Source organism: Lipophrys pholis, assembly GCF_963383615.2.
Source record: "Lipophrys pholis genome assembly, chromosome: 17".
Classification (NCBI taxonomy): Eukaryota; Metazoa; Chordata; class Actinopteri; order Blenniiformes; family Blenniidae; genus Lipophrys; species Lipophrys pholis.
Genome location: NC_137643.1, coordinates 9,432,709 through 9,453,324, shown reverse-complemented (window position 1 = coordinate 9,453,324; position 20,616 = coordinate 9,432,709). Strand labels below are relative to the sequence as shown.

General features: G+C 42.3%; 4 protein-coding genes across 9 annotated transcripts; 2 read left to right on the top strand and 2 right to left on the bottom strand.

Annotated features, from left to right (window-relative positions):
• Nucleotides 1–1,337: 1,337 nt before the first annotated feature.
• Nucleotides 1,338–9,776, bottom strand: cndp2 (carnosine dipeptidase 2). 5 transcript variants are annotated; one of them, XM_080485234.1, is made up of 13 exons: nucleotides 7,016–7,057; nucleotides 6,892–6,937; nucleotides 6,022–6,106; nucleotides 5,707–5,850; nucleotides 5,453–5,615; nucleotides 4,251–4,339; nucleotides 3,024–3,224; nucleotides 2,759–2,843; nucleotides 2,481–2,641; nucleotides 2,239–2,403; nucleotides 1,933–2,074; nucleotides 1,654–1,801; nucleotides 1,338–1,533 (listed from the first exon to the last, which is right to left on the bottom strand). In XM_080485234.1, the coding sequence occupies exons 3-13, from the start codon at nucleotides 6,079–6,081 to the stop codon at nucleotides 1,467–1,469; spliced, it is 1,425 nt and encodes a 474-aa protein (XP_080341360.1). In that variant the 5' UTR covers nucleotides 6,082–6,106; nucleotides 6,892–6,937; nucleotides 7,016–7,057; the 3' UTR covers nucleotides 1,338–1,466. The 5 variants fall into 5 exon arrangements, with proteins under 5 accessions (XP_080341360.1, XP_080341359.1, XP_080341358.1 ...); XM_080485233.1 differs by lacking the exons at nucleotides 6,892–6,937; nucleotides 7,016–7,057 and adding an exon at nucleotides 9,552–9,776; XM_080485232.1 differs by lacking the exon at nucleotides 6,892–6,937 and having other exon boundaries at nucleotides 7,016–7,098.
• On the top strand, nucleotides 8,679–12,727 carry cUnh6orf62 (chromosome Un C6orf62 homolog). The gene is made up of 5 exons (XM_080485238.1): nucleotides 8,679–10,338; nucleotides 10,432–10,608; nucleotides 10,705–10,830; nucleotides 11,122–11,256; nucleotides 11,356–12,727. The coding sequence occupies exons 1-5, from the start codon at nucleotides 10,210–10,212 to the stop codon at nucleotides 11,479–11,481; spliced, it is 693 nt and encodes a 230-aa protein (XP_080341364.1). The 5' UTR covers nucleotides 8,679–10,209; the 3' UTR covers nucleotides 11,482–12,727.
• A 7-nt stretch (nucleotides 12,728–12,734) lies between these two features.
• On the bottom strand, nucleotides 12,735–14,619 carry acot13 (acyl-CoA thioesterase 13). The gene is made up of 3 exons (XM_080485239.1): nucleotides 14,465–14,619; nucleotides 14,197–14,381; nucleotides 12,735–13,100 (listed from the first exon to the last, which is right to left on the bottom strand). The coding sequence occupies exons 1-3, from the start codon at nucleotides 14,546–14,548 to the stop codon at nucleotides 12,941–12,943; spliced, it is 429 nt and encodes a 142-aa protein (XP_080341365.1). The 5' UTR covers nucleotides 14,549–14,619; the 3' UTR covers nucleotides 12,735–12,940.
• On the top strand, nucleotides 14,361–17,668 carry tdp2b (tyrosyl-DNA phosphodiesterase 2b). 2 transcript variants are annotated; one of them, XM_080485237.1, is made up of 8 exons: nucleotides 14,361–14,452; nucleotides 15,059–15,220; nucleotides 15,415–15,539; nucleotides 16,056–16,208; nucleotides 16,299–16,390; nucleotides 16,579–16,697; nucleotides 16,790–16,960; nucleotides 17,119–17,626. In XM_080485237.1, exons 2-8 carry the CDS (start codon nucleotides 15,074–15,076, stop codon nucleotides 17,398–17,400), a joined length of 1,089 nt encoding a protein of 362 aa, XP_080341363.1. In that variant the 5' UTR covers nucleotides 14,361–14,452; nucleotides 15,059–15,073; the 3' UTR covers nucleotides 17,401–17,626. The 2 variants fall into 2 exon arrangements, with proteins under 2 accessions (XP_080341363.1, XP_080341362.1); XM_080485236.1 differs by lacking the exon at nucleotides 14,361–14,452 and having other exon boundaries at nucleotides 14,985–15,220; nucleotides 17,119–17,668.
• Nucleotides 17,669–20,616: the final 2,948 nt, after the last annotated feature.

Sequence of the window (20,616 nt, the reverse complement as noted above, 5' to 3'; positions counted from 1 at the left end):
GGGGTCATTTATGAAGCCTGCCCGTATGTTGAGGACGAAGATATAATAAAAGCAGTCATTATTATGATAGTTGTGATTTAATTGAACTTCTACACACGTGAATGTCGTCATAAAAATCAAGTATTGGTTTACGAACCTGGCGCCCCTCATTAGGATATGAAGCTGAATTAGAACCCAGAGTCCAAACACTAGAACGCCAAATGGGATTTATGGAGTACAATGTCATCAAAGTTAGAAATAAAGACAACATCAAATAGAGAAAGTGATGATTTTGGCATGTGAAAAGTTAACAAGAGACAGAATTGTGATGAGTCAAAGTCAACTTTACTGTCAATTCATCAATATGTATGACACAGATAATTATAACTCCACCTCATCTTCACACCCTTGATGCAATGGAATAAATTTATAAGGAAAAAAGTCATTAAAGTGAAATTTAAAGTAATATATTTTATTTCTATATACATATAACCTTAACTATCGGGTACAATGTTATAATGGGAGACGAAGTTATGATAATCAGCTAATGAGTTTTTATCAATTAGAAAAGTTTAATTAGGAAGTTGTTACGATAGCTAATGTCATATCACACCTTGACAAGTACAGGAGATCACTTCTGCCAACTGCAATAACTCATTTTCTCAACAATTACACTAACATGCAGACTTGCTGCATGCACACTGTAATTTGGAAGGATTTATGTACACATTCAAATGCAAAATGCACTGATCCACCTTTGCAGTTACACATTTGTAAATAGTTGTTTTTCTCCATGATTGTCTCTACAGTATTTATTTGTAGTCTTATATTACCTATTTGTGTTTATAAGATGTAGAAATGGAGTATCTGTAATTCATTTTCATTGTTTGAACTCGCTACAACAAGAGTTTCCCAGACTGGGATTAATAAATGATCTATCATCTCAATATACACAATTTATTGTACTGCAGTTTAACAGTAAATCATCAGTATACATTGTTATTGTCATATATCGTATTCAGTTCATATAATAGTAAATATTTTGGAACATTTGTACAATTGTGGTTCTTTTTTATTTTGTCCAGTCCGTCTCACCTTGTCTTGTAAAAAATAGATTTTGCATTGTTATGCAGTTATGTAAACTAAATGTTTTGGTTGTGTGTCAAGTCTGTGATATATATTATTTATATATCATTTCTGGTACAAGACCATTGCCACTCTGACTCATTTGGCTTCTGCGCCTCTGTTTTGCTATTGTGCTTAAATGATCAATAATCTTCCTGGTTCTGAGTAATGGCGTAAAGTCATGTGATGTATTGGCACTCAATCCAATCATTCATCAAATAAAGAGAAAATGATAACAAAAACCAACACCTTTATTAATTGAGAGGAAAAGCAGCTGTTTCATGGTACCAAACTTTTTAATGACCCCCGATACTGATGATGGACATATATTTAATACTTTGTCATGTTGTGACAGCGTCTCTTCATTTCAACATGGAAACCTCATGGAAGTATGCTCCCAGCATCTTGATTCCCTGAATGTAGTTAATTCTGTTAAAAAAAATAAACACAACAGTGGAAAAAATGTGTCATTAAGAGCAGAGTAAATAAGTTACAGCAGTACCATAAATATAACTTCCCACAATATTTGTTTCGACACATTTTTCAGACCTGTTGATCTTCTCGTTCTGAGAGTGAGCTCCATCGTCGGACGACCCCACAGGCAGCAGCATGACGTTACGGCCTGTGGCTTCCTGGAAGGTCAGGGTGACCGGGATGCTGCCGCCCTCGCGAGTCAGGTCGGGCTCAACGCCGAAGACTGCAGCACAGCGAGGAGGGTGAGGAGGGATCCAGAAGAACAGTTAGTAGGTGTACAAAGAGGTGCAATGTTGAGAAAAAAAAAAAAAAAAAAAAAAGGATGTCAGCTTCCATAGTTTTTAGCCTCCGTACCGGTTTTCATGGCCTTACGACCAGCCATGTAGTGTGGGTGGTTGAAGTCGGAGACCCAGGCTTTGGCACCATGGCCCATATGCACTTTCATCTTGTTGGGGCTCCCCAATTCATTGAACTTTTTCTGCAGATGGTCCATCACCTCGATAATGAAAAAGGCAACAAAAGTGATAAGCAACAGCTCTTTAGGAAAATCACCACCTGCAGGATTGGACTGTTCAAGTTCACTGGTAAAGTGTGTTAAGGTGCCGTATTATCTACTGTGGAAACGTCCCTCAGCAGATGAAAAGGAATCGAGATCTTTACCTGCTTCTCCACAACTTTGGGATCCATGTCAGGCACAAGGCGGATGGAGAACTTGCCAATGACCTTGCGGGGGATGACAGTCTTGGCTCCTGCTTCAGAGAAAGCCCCCTCAATGCCATGAAGAGAGAGAGATGGGTATCTCCAGCGGTGCATAAGGATTAACTCCTGCAGTGAGCAAAGAGAAGCACTTTTCAGTACAACGCACAGCCAATTTTGACCAGTGACATGAATAGTCTTCTTGCCTTGGTGTCATGCAGCAGCTTCCCGACTCCCACATCCTTGCAGTATTCATGCAAGTCAAACTCAATGTTCTCATACTGCTTCTTCTCCTCCTCCGTCAGAGGGGCCACACTGTCCAGGATCCCAGGAATCAAGATCCTTCCCCGTTTGTCCACCAGCGACCCTGTTTAGGAAACAATCAGAAGATCAAAACTCTAAATAGTGTTAATAAAGACACAAAAAACATGAAAGAATAGTAACATTTCATTTATTTATTTTTTTAAACTCCAGGTTCACTTGCCCATAAGTGCAATGAGGTCAGTCATGGCTTCATGAACAGAGCCTCCAAACACGCCTGAGTGGAGGTCCTTCGCACCGCACTCCACCTGCGAGTTTCAAGGAAAAAATTTTTTAGAATAGAAACTTTATTTTCATTGTCACCAGTTCAACGACATTAAAAAAATCTTTAATGTCAAATCGAAAGTCCACAGCAGGCAGAGGTGGATTTGTGCCATGATGACGAATTATCCGATTAGATGAAATATGTAAATATGATGGTAATATACCTCAAGGAAGAAGTAGCAGATTCCTCTCAGACCGTAGGTGATGCAGGGTTTGGTCTTGCCCAGCCAGTAGTTGTCGGAGATGCAGACGTAGTCGACGTCTTTCAAGAAGGTGTCCTTTCGGGAAAACACCAGATCGTCCAGGCCCTCAGATCCAGATTCCTCCATCCCCTCAAAGCAGAATTTGATGTTGATGGGAAGTTCCTAAAAACACGAAGAGGGATATAAATCAGTATGAGAAATGTCGTCGAGCTGACAATCTGGGAAACTTTCAGGCTTTATGAACAATTTGATTTCATAGATATCTATTCTTTCACTGGTGATCAAACGGTACTTTGAATTTTTTCATTTAGTGAAATAAAAAAACAATAGAACATTGTTTTACTCTGGCTACTAGTTTTCATAAACTTTTCAGTTTCTCCTTTGCATGAGTATGTAAATGTGCGGGTGATTCAAAACATATTGGTGACTTGCTTCGGTGTAATCATTAAGAGGTGGCTGGATAAGATCTCGCATTTCATCTCACCACCTTTGACCAGCTTAAGTACTGCTGATACTGCTCTTAGGTCTCCAGAGCAACGACCAAATCAGAGACGTACTTTAACACAGAGCTAATCTCTTCCTCAGTGTGAAGCTAAATAATTCAGGGAAAACCAGCCACTAAGTTAAACAACTACATTCCTAAATATTCTATATTGACTCAATATATTCCCATCTTTCAAAGTCAATTCAACAAAACAATTCTAAGCCAGTCTTCTTTCAAATGTTTTCAAACTTTGATCTTGATAATGTCACAGTTAAGTACGAGTCAAGAAGATGGAGCTCTTGGTATGTATTAGTTCTTTGTCTTGCATCGTCCAAAAAAAAAGCTGATAAATACCTGAATCTATTTAGATACGAGGAGAGAGAAAGCGAAAGTATCATTTGTCGTTCTTTCCATATTTGCACTCATGTGAACAATAGGGGGAGGAACCAGTAAAGTTCTGCCAAACTGAGCAAAATGTTTTTTTTAACTGGGGCGAGTTCCACCTCAGGCCTCTGAAAATACTAAAGCAGATGACATTTATAGCACCAAAACAACCCAGGAGATGTTCTTCCCCAAACTAAATGTCAGGATTGGGATGTTTAAAAGAACAGGGTTAATGAAGTGGAGAAGTTAAAGTGCTCTGAGTGGAGTGTCCGGATCAACTGAGACGAACACAACACCACTCAATGTGGTGATCTTAGTACCTGACTGAGTTTCTGATGGGCTTCGATGCAGTTGAACCAGGCCAACACTGGACCCTTGTCGTCAGTAGATCCTCGACCGTAGAGCTTACCTACAAACAAGAAAGATCAATCGGGTGATACAGTTTGCTCAAAAGACAAGTCCAGTAAAACGTCATTACAGCCACGTGGTGCATTTTCATTGTCAGATACGATAAATATGAGCAAGGAGATCTTGTTCTCCACCAAGGGTCATGGGCAGATCTGTACATGTCATGTAAAATATGACACAAGCGCTAAGAAAGCTGAACAGACGGCAAGGAAACGGGGAAGTGGCCGTGGTGGTTTCTATCAGCTGATTCTCAACAATTTGTGAGTGTCTGCAGCTTCAATCGACCCAACGGTGCAATAACAGAGGAAGCTCAAATCTGCAAAGGCGGGATGATGTAGCAACTGTGTGTAGCTGTTGTGTCTGAACAGCTCAACTGGGTAGACATACATGACAACAGTCACACGATGCATTGAACTTCATGTGAGACGGAGCGTCTATAAAGCTGCCGATGCGCCACTTCAACTGTGATAGAAAAGCAGGAGATTTAATTTCATTGCAGGCGTTGCAGTAAAGCAAAGACGTCTCATACATTTACTGAATAAAAAGTTAAATTTGAGCCCGTTTGCTCTTTAAAAGCTGAATGAGTTTGGATTTATCCTGCAGTGTCACGTCTGAATCAACGTGACCTGAAAGGGTTCGCAGATAAGATGTTGTAGCTGGACTTTGGAAAATATGCAGCTAATTGTGATGTGATCACAAGTGCAGAGCTGATAAAAGCTCAAAGAGCATTTAAATGTGCTTTAAATATGCTGCTGTTTGGCAATAAAGATCTGATTTAAGTAATAAAGGTGGAAATGTACACCAAAGCAGCGGTTTACTGTTACTGTATGTGCTACAGTGTCATGTTATCCTTTCTGCATTTTTTTTTTCCCCACACAGATTTGAAACCAAACGTTTGACAAGGCAGTAATAAACTGGGGGATATCCATTCCAAAAAGACTGAGAACAAAAGCCTTTAAATAGTGACATTGAATCTCATCTTGCACACCCAAACTGCATTCCAGTCCACTTCAGTAGCACACTTTCTGTTTTATTATGAACTGGCTAAATTTGGATCATATCTACTTTGTTCCAAACAAAACAAATGGAAAAACCAAAAGCATTCAACTCTCACCATCTTTTTCCACCAGAGTGAAAGGATCCGTATCCCAGCCGTCATCGATGGCCGCTGGCTGGACATCGAGGTGACCGTAAATACACACTGTCTTCTTGCCTGGGTCTGAGCCCAAATGCCCCAAAACAATAGGAGGCAGGGGGATCTCCTCTCCAGAGGGAAGCTGTCGGAAGAGAATGTGATCGGACTGAAAGCCCAAAACACGTGCATACATATACAATAATAGTGCAACTAACCTCTCACACACTCTTTACCTTCTGTTTGCCAATGTCCACCATCTCCACAGTGCCACCCAGCTTCTTAATGTCCTCAGCTGCCATCTCCATCATCTTCTTGATCTCGCCGCGCTTCTCGGGCCAGGCAGACACGCTCGGGACAGCCACCCAGTCTGCAAGGCGCTGCAAAATGACAACAGTTCACTTAACTCCTACTGCAGTGGAGTCCAGCACAGATCCCGCACAATGAATTTTTCATGGCGCAACAGTGACGACAAACACTTGATCACCGTGAAACACATGTTAAGAAGTCCTCCAGAGGGTAAAATTCCAATCAATTAAAATCTGTCTTACCTGCACATACAGATCCTGGTGTTTATCCACATAATCGAAGAGCTTTGGAAGATGAGCCATGGTTACTGGAGACGGGGTCTGAGGGCTGGAAGAGAAAAGAGGTGTGAGCCCTCATTGGACTCTGAACTGTCTTTTATAGGAGGACGAAAACCACACCCTCCTGCAAACCTGCTGACTGCTGCTGTATTAAAAGCTCCTCAGTGTGTACAGACAAGTGGTTTAGAGTGCCACACAAGCAGGTTTCACATCGAGAAGTTCAGTAGTTTTGCAGAACTAAAGGCAGATCTGCCGTGTAGGTTTCCAGAGGGTTATGCTCGGAAAAAGCCAAAGAAGAAGGAAGTACAGCGACATCCCAAAAACCCATTGATACAGGGAAAACTTCAAATATGTCACCTCCTGTAGAATTGGTAAACCACACCATGCCTCACATTAACATATTCATTCAGTAGCTCACCTGGGATGATTTAACATCATAATATATTTTTCTTTCATTGCAAATTTATTTTTTGGCACTATTCAAATACAGACAAACGTATTTAAATATTATACAAAATCTATATAAACTCTTTTTTTTTTTTACATTATCATAAACATGTGAACATAAATGCAGCCTTCGGTGTTGTTTAGACTTAATAGAATTAGTTTCACAGTTCTGGTTGGTTGACTTTGGCGAGTTACACTAAGTACTCCCGCCTGACCACTTGCGCTTTATTTATGACATTTTACGCAATCAACTTCGTTGGCGACGACAGATTGTAGGACTGTCTCCAAGCTGGGGAAAAAAGCTGTGATCCATTGAAACTCCGTGTTACACTGCAGACTTGCTTATTTATGAGCGTCCAGCTGATCTGCACATGTGACTCTCCTCACCTGACAGCTACTTCCTGTGGTTGCAAACGACGAACTAATCCGTCACCTGCAAAGTCGAAACCAAACCCTGTTTTTTTTTTATACATACATATATAAAAGACAAGAATAATGTAGTTTGACTCACAGGTGGACAATGACTCCACGCACCGGAAACAAGATCTGTTTTGCGCATGCGCAGACGGGCAGCTTCGTCATGCTCGACCATTTTGGTTCAGAAATGTTTTAAAGAGAAGATTGAACCCAAACAACAGATAACACAAAAAACTTCCTTCAGGAACGTTATTGCTATTTTTTTTTTTTTAAAAGGTGTAGTTTCTTGTTTCTGACTTTTTTCTGACTCAAGCACTAAAGCGTAGTATTACAATAACAATAGTTCTAAAATATGTTTATTGTGTATGTGTATGCCCATATGACTCAACACCACAAAAAAGTGTTTAAGACACATTAAAAAACGACATTGTGTTTGTTGAAAAGCTTTTCTGGCTCTTACGCAATGTACTATGGTTTGGGGCTCCGTACAAACGATAAATAAATAAAAATCCTACACACGAGTACATGCAGAGACCATGAAATCCCTATCCTCCTCCACTCCAACTGGGGATAGTTAACTAATGACAACCATTAACACTGCCACAATAAAAAGTTTAAGTTGAACTCATCCTTCACAGTGTGCATTTATGAGTACTAGACTACACTAAACACATAAAAGTTTAAAGTAAAGGTGAAAAGTGTATGAAGATAACAGATTTACCATCCATCCATCTTCTAAACCACTTTATCCTGTGCAGGATCACGACGCGCTGCAGCTAAACTCAAATAATTGTTGGCGAAGGCAGGATACACCCTGGACCAGGACAAACACAAAGAGACAGACAATCAGACATTCAAACTCGGGGCAATTTAGGGTCACTATTTAATGTCACATACATGTTTTCGGACTGTGGGAGGAAACCAGAGTACCCGGATAAAATCCATGAACACACAGGGAGAACATGCATAACTGATAACTGATTGTTGAATTAGTCATCGCTTACAATGAGTAGTTCCACATAAAAAAGACCCCAACCATATGTAAAAAACACTTGTGCAAACATGCGTGCCATTTTGTCATCAATTACCTTTAACATGTTTAGGTACTCTGGGAGAAAGCCGAGTACCCAGAATATCTTCCCTGTGCATTTTCTTTCTCTCTCTGCAGAAGTTTTCTACAGATCACTTGGTTTCTATCCAGTAGATCTGTTTGAATTTTTCTGTATTTTTTATACTGGCAGTGGGGGTTGGTGATGGTGGTGGTGGGGAGGGTGGGGGATTGTGTGTCTTTGTAGTTTGTTTTTAGTGTCTCTAAAGCACTTTGTGCTACAGAATGTATGAAAAGTGCTATATAAATAGTTTGATGTGATTTAATTTCTCCCAGTGTCCACAAACATGCATGCAAGTTTAATAATATAGTGTACATGTGAGTGAGTGTGTGTTTTTCTGTCTCTCTGAGTTTGACCTGTGATGGAGTGGTGACCTATCCTGTGACCTTCAATTGGACCAAATACAACTAATTGAAGCTTTATAGAAAATGAAAGGAATAATAGTTTTAATAATGAAAAATAATAATTAGCATTATCATTTTAGTAGTGGCACTATTATTATAGGACGTAACGCCGTTGAGACTTGCTGTGTTTAATTTTAGAATTAAACAAAATGTATCATTAGAGTTTTTATTTTCTGGACTGTTGTTTGTTTTTTTATTCGTGGAGCGGTCACGTGTCCTCCTACGTCACATCTTTGTAGTCGCTCGTGCAGCCATTTTGGGGAGGCTGTGGACCGTCGAGCGCCTTCGTGCCATTATTAGCTGCTCCAAAAAAAAGGGAAAGAAAACCACACAGCACACACACAAAGAAACCGAACGGGGAAAACGTCGTTAAATATGGGCCCGCCGGGAGAGAGAACACGCCACATGTCGACTGCAAGAACGGAGGATTCCAGCTGGATTGTCGATTTATCTTGACATGGCATGCAGCAGGGCGAGCCGGGGGCTGTGACGACTGAAGAAAAGAAGAGAAAGAAAACAAACACCTCCAAACTTCAGACGTGGAGAGACAGGGCGACGCTTATGTTCTAGCCAGCGCTTATCTCGCCGCCCAGCGTCTTGTCTAAACCCCTCTGTCGGTGCGGCTGTCGAGCTCTTTATTTCATCGATGAGGTTGTTTTGAGACGCGAAGGATCCAGCTAAGAGGAACACAATGCTGAGCTCGCGCACAAACGGTTAGTCCGGGACGCCCGCGGCTCTCCGGCCTCTCAGCACTGGCAGTCACTTTGGCCGCACGGAGAAGATGTAAACGCGTGGAAAGATGACTGCACGCTAGCCAGGACAACCGCACACAGGCCTCCCATTAAGCCAATCAGTCAGGAGATAAGATGTAGCTACACCGTCGGTCCACTACTAGTTAGTGTCTGAAGTGTAAGCCTAGGTTAGCCTGCTAGCTCACTTAGCTAGTGTGCTAAAAATACGCCCACATCATGACGACCGGCAGTGGCGCCGCCGAGTGAGTGGCAGGGAGAGAAAAGAACCAAAAGCAAAAAACAAGTCAAGGAAATGTCAAGTTACTTTCGCAGTAGCCTTCGATGTTACCCAGTGCCAACATCTCCTGGCATCTGTATTTACTTGCCATGTTCGTCTGTATCCCCAGTCCGTCTGTAACACGCGCATAACGGCAGTCTGCAGAGAAACAGCCATGGATGAGGGACTTTGAGAAAATAGAACAAAAATAAAATGGCCCGAATAGTAGGAGAGTTTGTCCGCTTGCTGTAGTCCACAGTTGTCACTAGCAAATAAATACTAGCAGTATGGGTTTCTGTAGTAGCAGCCGTCTCTGTTGACTTTCAGTACCATCTCGCAGAGGAAATCGTTAGTCCAATTTGAGTTGCTGTTTCATTTAAATCTGTTGTCCTCCCTTTTGTCTATGGCAGGTTGACAAAAAAAAAATATATATAGCAAATTTGGCTCGAAAGACATGTCTTAAAACATGGATTTCTGATCAGTATCAAGGAGATGTAGTCTTAGCTTATTGACCATTCCCCTCCTCAACACTGCCCGTCACCAAAAAAAAAAAAAGTGAAATGACTTAGTTTTGTTTCTGATTTGTTGACCTTTTCAGTTCATAGTTAGTACTTCGAAGATCGAGCTTTAGAGTTTGGATGCGTTGTTTCTGCAAGTAAGGGTAGCTATCTCCATTTTTTAATCCAACGTATAAACACAAAAGTAGAAAGTGAAGACAAAATTCAGTGCACAGGAGGAGACACTACCATCAGAAAAAAAAATTAACCATGGGGGACCCAACTTCACGAAGAAATCAAACACGAAACCGACTTCGAGCTCAACTTCGGAAGAAAAGGGAATCTTTGGCAGATCAGTTTGACTTCAAGATTTATATCGCCTTCGTTTTCAAAGAAAAGGTTTGTCAGCCTTCGTTGCATCCATTTGCTTTGAATGTCCTCCTTAACGTTGACTTCAATTCCTGTCACGGTCCTCCTCCTTTGTCATTACAGAAGAAGAAGTCAGCACTTTTTGAGGTAGCTGAAGTGGTGCCAGTGATGACCAACAACTATGAAGAAAACATCCTACGTGGTGTGCGCGATTCCAGCTACTCTCTGGAGAGTTCGATAGAACTCCTGCAAAAAGACGTCGTGCAACTACACGCCCCCCGATACCAGTCCATGCGAAGGGTAAGCCTGGCAACCGTCCGAAAAGGTGGCCGGCTTGAAGAAGAAAACACCTAATCGTGTTAATGTGTTGCTTTTCTGTTCTCCGTGTCGTTACAGGATGTGATAGGCTGCACACAGGAAATGGATTTTATCCTCTGGCCACGCAATGACATTGAGAAGATTGTCTGTCTGCTGTTCTCCAGATGGAAGGGGGCCGATGATGAACCCTTTAGGCCTGTTCAGGTCAGCACTCTACACTTTGAATCAGAGATTGCAGCAGTTAGTTTAAGCCTTGTCAATTTGTAAATACTGTATATAAAATTGGACTGAAAGGCTTAAATAACATGCTTTACAGGGAACCAGAGAGACACTTCCTGCACATGCAAATAAATGTTGATTCAATCAAATAGTCTAATGTAAACACTAGTTTCCACATAAAGCTGCATCTGTGAAACATGCAAAGTTATCGAACCGATTGGGAGGCCTCAGTCAAGATGCACCAAATTTAGATTTAAACTGTCTTTTAATTTACAGGCCAAGTTTGAATTTCATCACGGAGACTATGAGAAGCAGTGCTTACATGCTTTGGGTCGTAAGGACAAGGCTGGAATGGTGATGAACAACCCAACTCAGTCTGTATTTCTCTTCATGGATCGACAGCACTTACAGGTCAGTTTGGTCATTCAAGCAATAATGTATTTTTGATAAGATAAAAAAAAAAAACGTTTCATTACATGATTAGTTGTTATTCTCTGTCCAATTTTGCAGACTCCTAAAACTAAGGCCACAGTTTTCAAGTTGTGCAGCCTCTGCCTGTACTTGCCGCAGGACCAGCTGACCTGCTGGGGTGTGGGAGACATCGAGGATCACCTTCGCCCGTACATGCCTGACTAAGGCTTCTTGCTCCACGCAGCCACACAGGGAAAAGCCCCTCTCCTTCCTCCTGCCTAAGCCTTCAGAAGCAAATTGATGTACTCATCTCCACCCTTTCCCCTTGTCAAAGATGTGAACTTATGCTTGGATCTCCTTTTTGTTCCCTACTCGCTCTTCCCCTCCCCAACCTGAAGCCGATTCCGTTCCCATCCTTTTTAGTTTTCCTCACACTCTCCAATGCCGCCCCCCCCTCCCCCTTCTTCTCTCTGCCATTTTTGGATTGGTTCTGCCTTTTTTGTTTTATTTCATTTACTTCCTCCTCATTCCCTCCTGCTCCTCACTCACCTACCCACCCATTTTTGTTCATTTGAACCTGCACGAACATTGATTTTGAGTGGTTGGTTGTTCTCTTGGAGCCGCACAGTCAACAGCACCGGTCATTGAAGGAACTCTTTATGTTGCATCAAAAACAGGAAAAAAAAAACAATACACAGGTCTTCACGGTGGTTCTCAGATGGATGCGTTTTCTATCCTTGTCATAAGAAAGGATTGTTAAAGCTTGTTTGTAACGTCAATGGGGTTTCTAGAACAACTTTACACAATCTCTTGACCAAGGACAGGTGTGAGCAGGTGGTAGCTCACCTGCATAGGCAAAGATAAGATGAACAGTATTTGTCAAATCATATGGTGTAGGTATTGCTTCTTATAAACCGCCTTAGTTATTTTGCTGGACTTTTGAAGATGTTTTGGTGTCATTTGCTTTCCTCTGAAACATGCTAGGCAGGCCTTTTGCTAAAATCTTAAGTGACTTGAAAGGCACTGTGCTCAAAGTGGGGATGTGTTGGTTAGACGCTGAAGGTCATGTTCACCGATCAAGCCGTTCATGCACTATTCATTTAAGCTACTGAAATCTGATATTTTATGTTCTTATTGGGGTTGTGGGTTGGTGAGAAATTGAAATAACTGATTTAATGTTTAACTTACCTAACAACTAAAGTTGCTGGAAGCTAACCGATTTTCTTTTGTTTAATTTGACCTACTAAAATGAATAGAATTTGCTGCCATGCTCATCAAATTAAAATTGGGTTATGCGGGCTTGCTTGTCAATTATTAAGTACATAGTTGGTATAATTTTTTTTTGCTCCTTGTTGATTCATTGTGTTCAGTTGAAAGGGTATGAGGCGTGTAACTTCTGGGTTTTTTTTCTGTTGGTTCTCAAATCAATACTGCTGAGCATATCCCAATACAGTGCAAATTCTGAAAGCAGAAGTCTTGGTGCATTTGTTTTATTGCATGCGCATGAATCATGGACACAACAGCCAGATGAAGACTCTCACACCAAATATGTTACACAGTTTTCTCAACAAGTTATATTTTCTACATATTTTAATGTTTACAAAAGTATATACAATCAGAGGCTGACGTCTTTACTTGAAGTCCCTTGTTTAGATTCTACTGGTTTACAAGACCGGCACACAGTTTAGCTGCTGCCAAGGTGTTTAGTGTGTCTTCCTTGTGCAATAAGCTTCCCGGTGGCTTTGCTGGTGAGGTCGACAGTAGAAAATGCCAGTGTACGACCTTGCTTCAGGACCTGAGCTGTGATGAGGACATCTTCCCCGATCTTGGCAGCATTCATATACCTGTAAAAGAGTAATTTATAATTGTAGTTTTCAATGTGGAAAGAAACCAGGGCTGAAGGTCAAGGGGGGGGGGGGGGAGTCCAAAGACTGCTCAACCAACTTCTACGTGCACTTTAGCCCTGTCCACACTATGCAGGTCACCAGTCTAACTATACACTTTAACAACATTTTAGAGTCACCAATTAATCTGACAAGCATGTGTTTGGACTGTGGAAGCACCTGCAGAAATCCTACTGAACCATATTAAAACTCCACATTGAAAGCCAACTATAGATTGCAAGTTAACGTCAATAATCTTGTGGAGCGTCAACAGTGCAAAGCGTTGCCAGGAGTTCAATTTTAAGAAACGCAAGGCTAAGAAAGACTATCATTCGTGTAGCATGATGATTAAACACCAACTGAAAGGCAAAGGGACTCAACATTTAAACGAACCTTTGATGTTAGTGTCAGTACTCATTGCAATCATTCAAGTATGCAGACTCTACAACACAACCCTGTTCATAGACTCAGTGATACTCATCTAACCAAATGTAATACAGTTAATCAGCGCCGTTTTCAGGTTGAAGATTTCCCTGATGTTGGGCTGGCCATCATTTGATTATTTCATTTACATACATGTGAGCAATAGCATTTGATATCATGTGCTCCAACCTAAAACCTGAATTCCAATCCAAACCTCTGATGATCTCAAGCAGACATTATTTCTTACTGTAAGGACATACTTTGTAATGCAGCTGTGGGATTTAATCTCATTAGATTGTACCAGTGTCCCTAATGACATGGCCATGAGTGCACAGGTGAATTCAAACAAACATTCAGTCATATCATTTTTTTTTCACAAAAAAACAAAATAGAATATCTCCAAATGTTAGAGTATTTCATAAAGTTGATGTTTTTGTCCCATTTTTCAACCACAAGTAAAATTAAGTGTATATGACATGAGTATGGGAAAACTACACTAACAGCATATTTTTGATGAACAATATGTCAATGACATCCCAATATTAAAAACTTTGACGGGTGAAAATGCATAAAGTGATTGAGTTTTTTAGTGTGTCTGGAGCAGCTGTGAAGGTCTGAGGGTCTCTGGACTCACGTTATGTTCATGTCCACGCTGACCCCCGGAGCCCCCCGCTCACTGTACATGATGGCCACGGTGGAGATCACGTCCACCAGGGTGGCTGTGAGCCCGCCGTGCAGTGTGCCTCCCCGGTTCGTGTGCTCCTCCTCGACCCGCATCCCGCACACCACCTTACCCGGGGCGGCGGACACGAGCTCCACCTGAGCGACACACGCACAGGTGCAACAAAACTCACAGTCGAAGAAAAATCTCTTTCAATCAGCGGTGGAATGTGAGTCCTCACCTTGCTCAGGACTCGGTCAAAGCCTGGAGTGTCTATCATTGCTCTCATGACTTGTTTCAGTGTGTTTAAAGTTATTAAAGACATTTTTTTTTTACAGTGAAAACAGAACCAATGTCAAAGTTGTGTTTACGTCTGAGCGGAAACTGTTACGACTCCATTAATCGTCCGGGTGAAATGTTCACTTCTGTCTTGTGTGGGATGAAAATAGGCCATAACGTAAACATTTAATCACGGAAGAAAAATGCTTTTCGTTAATTTAATTGACGAGGAAAATAAATTTAGCTCAAAATGTCTTGCAGCGGATATAATGAAAAGAAGTGAAATAAGAACACCAAAAAGGGGAATTCAGTTTGGATTTAATTTAATGGAATTTAATTTAATTGTTAATTGATTCTTAATTGTTTTTAAAAACAAAAACAATTAAAACCAATAAATATTAGTTATATCAAATTTAAACCAAAACAGTTAACGGGTGACAGTGAAAGTCAGCAGATATACCCGGACATATTTCACTGCTGCACCTGGCTCGCAAAAATCGACCTGTTTGTATTTATTGAGGCAGTGAGTTTTTCTACATCTTTTCACAATTACAAGTGGTTCGTGCAGAACATGGCATCTTCCTCGGACGCGGACAAGCCTTCTGTGTCCAATGTGGAGGAAAGCAGAGCTCGGCAGTGTGCGGAGTTTGCAGCGGTAGCGGGAACAGACAGCGCCGTGGCGCAGTGCTACCTGGCGGAAAACGACTGGGAGATGGAGGTGAGACACATCCAACCCCTCTGAGGGGGCAGAAACAGCTGGTGACCGATAAAACTGCGTTTCAGCACAGCTGCATCTCATTTCACTGACCAGAGTCCACGCAGGTGGTTAAGAAAATGCTAATAAACATGGCATGAAAGCGCTCGTAAAGTCAGGCACTGATTTCTACATCTAACTTATCATTTTGCTTTCAGAGAGCTTTGAACTCGTTCTTTGAGGCGGACATGGAGAACATATTCGGAGGAGAAGACGTTCCAGAAAGAGACCCGAGCCCCAAACCTAAGAGACAAAAGGTTGAGGAAAAAGCTCCAAAAGACTGGTGAGTTTGCACATTTCTATACAAGCGCAGAGAGCTGGAGGACAGGTCACACAGGACAAACACGCAGGGGACACACACACACACACACACACACACACACACACACACACACACACACACACACACACACACACACACACACACACACACACACACACACACACACATTCATATTCACACCTTGGAGCAATTTGGGGTGACCAGTTAACCTCACATGTATGTCTTTGGACTATGGGAGAAAACCGGAGCATCCGGAGGAGCCACAGCAGGGATCGGCTCCGTACTAACATGAATAAAGCTGTTTAGATTATAAATTCATGGGACTGAACTTTGATAAATTCAGTCCAACCTAAGATAGTGTTTTGTGTGAATGACTTGTTGTATATCATAATAAAAGTTTTTAAAGTGATCGAGATCATTCTGATAACGGTGTTGACGACAGGGCAGCCTTGAAGGTTAGATTTAAACATGTCACCGTCCAACCAATTACAAATCAAGATTCTGAACATTTTCCAGCATAGATTTGACTGAAGACAGTCCGACACCGGCACGGAAACCCACAGAAGAGGAGGACAGTGACAAGCTGTCTCTTATCTCCTGGAACGTGGACGGGCTCGATACAGACAACGTACCAGAGCGGGCCAGAGGACTGTGTTCATACTTAGTTTTGTAAGCATTAGTTACACTTCATTTGGAGGCATCAACTCACATTTACTTTGAATGGACAGTTTGAATGCCCCTCTTTTGTTCTTTCTACAGATACACCCCAGATGTGGTGTTTCTTCAAGAGCTCATTCAGCCCTACGTCCAGTACTTGAAGAAACGAGCCGTCAGTTATCTGATCATTGAAGGTGCTACATGTTTTAACACTGCTTCAAACAATAAAACAATGATTTCTGAATCTCAGCAAATGTGTACTTTTAAACGTTTGGTTCGTTTTGAAGTCACCAATTTAATTTACTTGTTCAACCGAAGAAGACCCGTGACATTTCTTTTTTTTTTTTTCTTCTTCTTCTTCTTCTTCATTTGTTCTGACTAGGTGGGGAAGATAATTACTTTACTGGGATGATGCTGAAGAAATCCCGGGTGAAGTTTGAGGAGAGTGAGGTGGTCTCGTATCCCACCACTCAAATGATGAGGAACCTGCTTGTAGCTCGGGTTTGTGCAACTTCCTCCATGTTTTCGCCGTGTAACTCGTGGACGCTCACCTGAACGTGAACCTCACAGGCTTCTTGTCTCTGTTGAATTAGGTGAACTTCAGAGGGCAGAAACTGTGCCTGATGACGTCGCACCTGGAGAGCTGCAAGGCTCACGGGCAGGAGCGGATGAAGCAGCTGCGGGTGGTGATGCAGAGGATGCAGGACGCGCCTGATGACATCACTGTTGTGTTTGGCGGGGACACAAATCTGAGGGACACTGAGGTCGGTTACAATTATTTCTCGTCAATTACATGTAGTAATTCATAATATAAGTATTGCAGTGTATTCTGTGGTCTAATTCTTTTCTTTTTAAGATCGTGACATGGGTAGATAAACCCTGCAGGAATCTCATGTTGGAGTGTGTCTCTGCTTCTCTTCAGGTGGCCAAAGTTGGCCTGCCAGCCACTGTTTGCGATGTGTGGGAGCGGCTGGGCAAACAGGAGCACTGCCGCTACACTTGGGACACAAAAGTCAACAACAACAAGGGCGTTAACTTTGTCAGTCGCTGCCGCTTCGACCGGATCTACTTCCGTCCGGCCACGAAGGAGGGCGTCCCACATCTCGCCCCTGACCACATGGCCTTGGTGGGGCTGGACAAGCTGGACTGTCGCCGCTACATAAGTGATCACTGGGGAATCTACTGCAGCTTTGCTGCGGGGTAAAGAATCACGTGAACCACCACAAGGAGGCTGTTTTAGACCAGACGCTGCCGGTTGGTGTTGAAATGTTCCAGGGGTGGGACGATCAGCGCTGGATTCAGACTACACTAACACATTATCTGTTTAAAACAAACTGTTCTGACCTCATCTGAGGTTGCCTGTGACGATCCATTCATTTTAATCCGTAGTGTTTTGAATGAAATGCAAGTTTCTTGTGAATCAAAAGACTAAATAAAATATACAATAAATAAAGACTGCCTTGTTTTAAAGTGACTTGACAGGTGCATTTGATTAGAAAGGACTAGATTTCTTTTTCCATTAATTTATTCAGTGAAATTGAAATTTACTAAAACTGTTGAGTTTCTGTTATAATTAAGCTTTTAAGAAAACCGATTTTCAAAAATGTCTTGGTTTATAAGTATGTTAGTACAATTTTATTTTAAAGCTGTTGCTATGTTTATTTTTAACCTTGGATTAACAATGAGAAGGATGTTTGCACATTCACTGTTCTATTCATGATGACCTAAAAGGACTTAAAAACTATCTTTGACATGTGTCGTAGCAATTACGCTCCCCTGCAGATGAACTCTTCTGTCACAATGAAGGAGATTGATGATAGCAGCATAGCAGCATTACAGAGGTTCTCAGTAGCTGTAATGTTTGCGTCTGACCACTAGAGAGCAGTATAGAGGTGGTTGTTACGGCATCTGCCGACAACATTCACAACTCACTTATTTATAATCTATTCATCCAACTTCCACACCACTTTATCCATCTCAGGGTACTGGAGCCGATCCAAGCTGACTGGATGAAGGCAGAGTACACAAATCCATCGCAGGGCAAACACCCACAATCACAAATTAACCCCAAGTAAACACACACACACACACACTAGGATGAGGTGCTAAACACACCACTGTACAGTCTCTACAGTGCTCACAATTCATTTTTTTTAAATTAAACAAAACATCAGCCAGAGACTTCATTGTGACTCCATCATTTCACTACACAGTTGCAGTCTAAACTGAGATCACACAGGAAGTTTTACTGAAAACACAATCTGGGTAGCATATTTAAACTCTTTTGGTGTCACATTGTTGATGAAGCATCTGGCAACCCCCCCCAACCCAACCCCCAGGTGGTATAATGAGACAAAAACACATGACTAGTCATGAGCCAAGAAAAGGAGGATAGTTTTCATTGTTACTGATTTCAAACCACTGTCAGGACTTATAGCCTGAGCAAATCCACCAGCAGAGTGCTTCATATGAAAAATACCTTCTTGAAGCATTTGGCGTCACAATTGGTACTTATAGTTAAATGATGGTACTAATAATTGGCGGCATCTGAAATTGTCTCGCTATATAAAGTCTTATGTAAATCAGGCCTCTTGGAGCCACACTTGGCGTGATTCACAGGGACGCACAATCTTATATTTTCACTGCTTCGCTTCTCTCTCAAACCAGATGTCATCTCCCTCCTCAAAGTCTCTGCCAGCACGCTGTCAAGACGTCTCCCCCACTTCTCTTTCAAAGGCACGCTTCAAATCCATCCAAGAGAGTGTTTTCTTGTTTGTGTCAATGAGCGGGCTGCAGTTGTTTTTTTTCCCACAACAGCTAAATGCAGAGAAGAAGACAAGATGACCTTTGGAGAGGACACAGATGTGACCCCTTCCTGGGAGCAGGCAGCATCTGAACAGACTCTCCCCTCCAGCGTTTGGGTAAGGGTTAAAAATAAAAGATAAAAAAAATAAAGGTATTACTGTTCTCTCAGATCTAAATGTTTTCTGCCATTACAAACATGATTTTCTATTTCCATCCGACAAATAATTCACAAGTATCATTACGTGCTGATATTGACAGTTAAGGGATCTTTTCTTTCTCAAACAGTCCGTAAAGGGCTCAAGAGTATCATCAAGAGTGAAGTAAGATATCATTCAAGCAGGTGTTAGGGAGACGGCCTCAAAGCGTAACTTGTGGGATTTCCTGGACTACGCGGCAAAGTCAGAAATCTGAGTTGGATTAACTCGTCCAGCGGAGCATTAGGTTGCGTACAGTGCAGGAGAGTCACCAAACAGACCAGACGAGGCGATCAGCGGCAGGTCAGGGATGGCACAGATGGAGGTAACAGCTGTCTTGAGCCAAGAAAGTGGTCATGTGATCTCCCCCTCTGCCTTGAGCAGCATCCTTCTGCCAGAGGCCTATCAACATTTCCCTCCTCCGCAAAATCCACAAACATCCGCAGCATAAGTTCCCCACCAGAAGATTGCGTGGACGTATTCCAAGATCATCTCCCTCACTCTCGGAGGGTTTTCATTTCTCTCTTTTACAATTTCACTCACTGTGTCCTCGGGCACCAGCAGCCTCATAGATGTATTTTGGGAGTTTTCCTTCCAAAAGCATCGCCCTCAGTGAGAGCCGGGGCTCTCATTCGAGGGCCCGTCAAAATGAATGTCCTTGGTTTTGTGCAGACGCTTGCATGTGCTGGTGGGGAGGCTCCGGGACGGGGTTTGTCCTTTGAGGTAGTGCTGGACGATGATGGATCCGACACAGATCTAACCCAGGCCCGGAAAAGATCAGCGGGGTGTGTGACGAGCAGCAGAGGAAAATGTGCCGCGGCTTCTGGTAACAGATGGAGCGATGAAATGCAGGAGGAGTCCTGACATTTGCTGTTGTGATTGATAGACTTTGGCTGGACTCTCTATTGGGTTGCTTTTTTTTTTTTTTTTTTGTATCTTTGTTGGATTCGAGATGTGGGCAGATCGCTGCAGGCTACTTGTCGGCTGTGTGTGTGTGTGTGTGTGTGTACGGTTAGACGGGCGCTGCACACTTCACAAGCGTAATCTGTCTGAACCATTGAACCATCCACACAAACCACCCACCTCCCTCCGTACAGATAGCCTGTCACAAGCGAGGCAAGGGCAAGCCTAAGTGGTGCTCCAATCTATATCACCACCACCACATCCATCACTACTTCACTTCAAAATCGCTGTGACAAACTGCCCCAGAAGCCAGTATTATTTCTGGCTGTACAGTGCTGCCGCTGCAGCTTCTGCTGCATATTTGAGTACTGATGGCTATTTAGAGGAGTGCAAGATAAGGGGAAACATTTCCAAGCAAGAGCATTTCCATCACACCGAAAAGGCTCAGGAAGAAGCCAGGTGACGTGCGGCGACTCTTGCTCGGATTGGGGAAGGAAAAAGAAACTGATTTGAGGACG

Excerpts from the sequence above, each read along its gene's own strand:
- cndp2 (XM_080485231.1), bottom strand. The coding sequence starts at position 6,977 with ATGTATAAAAAAAAAACAGGGTTTGGTTTCGACTTTGCAGGTGACGGA. Across the intron at positions 4,340-5,452 it reads CACTCTGGTGGAAAAAGATG|GTAAGCTCTACGGTCGAGGA; the intron begins GTGAGAGTTGAA and ends TCTTGTTTGTAG. Across the intron at positions 1,802-1,932 it reads TCGTAAGGCCATGAAAACCG|TCTTCGGCGTTGAGCCCGAC; the intron begins GTACGGAGGCTA and ends GCTGTGCTGCAG.
- cUnh6orf62 (XM_080485238.1), top strand. The coding sequence starts at position 10,210 with ATGGGGGACCCAACTTCACGAAGAAATCAAACACGAAACCGACTTCGA. Across the intron at positions 10,339-10,431 it reads CCTTCGTTTTCAAAGAAAAG|AAGAAGAAGTCAGCACTTTT; the intron begins GTTTGTCAGCCT and ends TTGTCATTACAG. Across the intron at positions 10,609-10,704 it reads GATACCAGTCCATGCGAAGG|GATGTGATAGGCTGCACACA; the intron begins GTAAGCCTGGCA and ends GTGTCGTTACAG.
- acot13 (XM_080485239.1), bottom strand. The coding sequence starts at position 14,548 with ATGTCTTTAATAACTTTAAACACACTGAAACAAGTCATGAGAGCAATG. Across the intron at positions 14,382-14,464 it reads TTGACCGAGTCCTGAGCAAG|GTGGAGCTCGTGTCCGCCGC; the intron begins GTGAGGACTCAC and ends TGTGTCGCTCAG. Across the intron at positions 13,101-14,196 it reads AGCGTGGACATGAACATAAC|GTATATGAATGCTGCCAAGA; the intron begins GTGAGTCCAGAG and ends ACTCTTTTACAG.
- tdp2b (XM_080485236.1), top strand. The coding sequence starts at position 15,074 with ATGGCATCTTCCTCGGACGCGGACAAGCCTTCTGTGTCCAATGTGGAG. Across the intron at positions 15,221-15,414 it reads AAAACGACTGGGAGATGGAG|AGAGCTTTGAACTCGTTCTT; the intron begins GTGAGACACATC and ends TTTTGCTTTCAG. Across the intron at positions 16,961-17,118 it reads CAAATCTGAGGGACACTGAG|GTGGCCAAAGTTGGCCTGCC; the intron begins GTCGGTTACAAT and ends GCTTCTCTTCAG.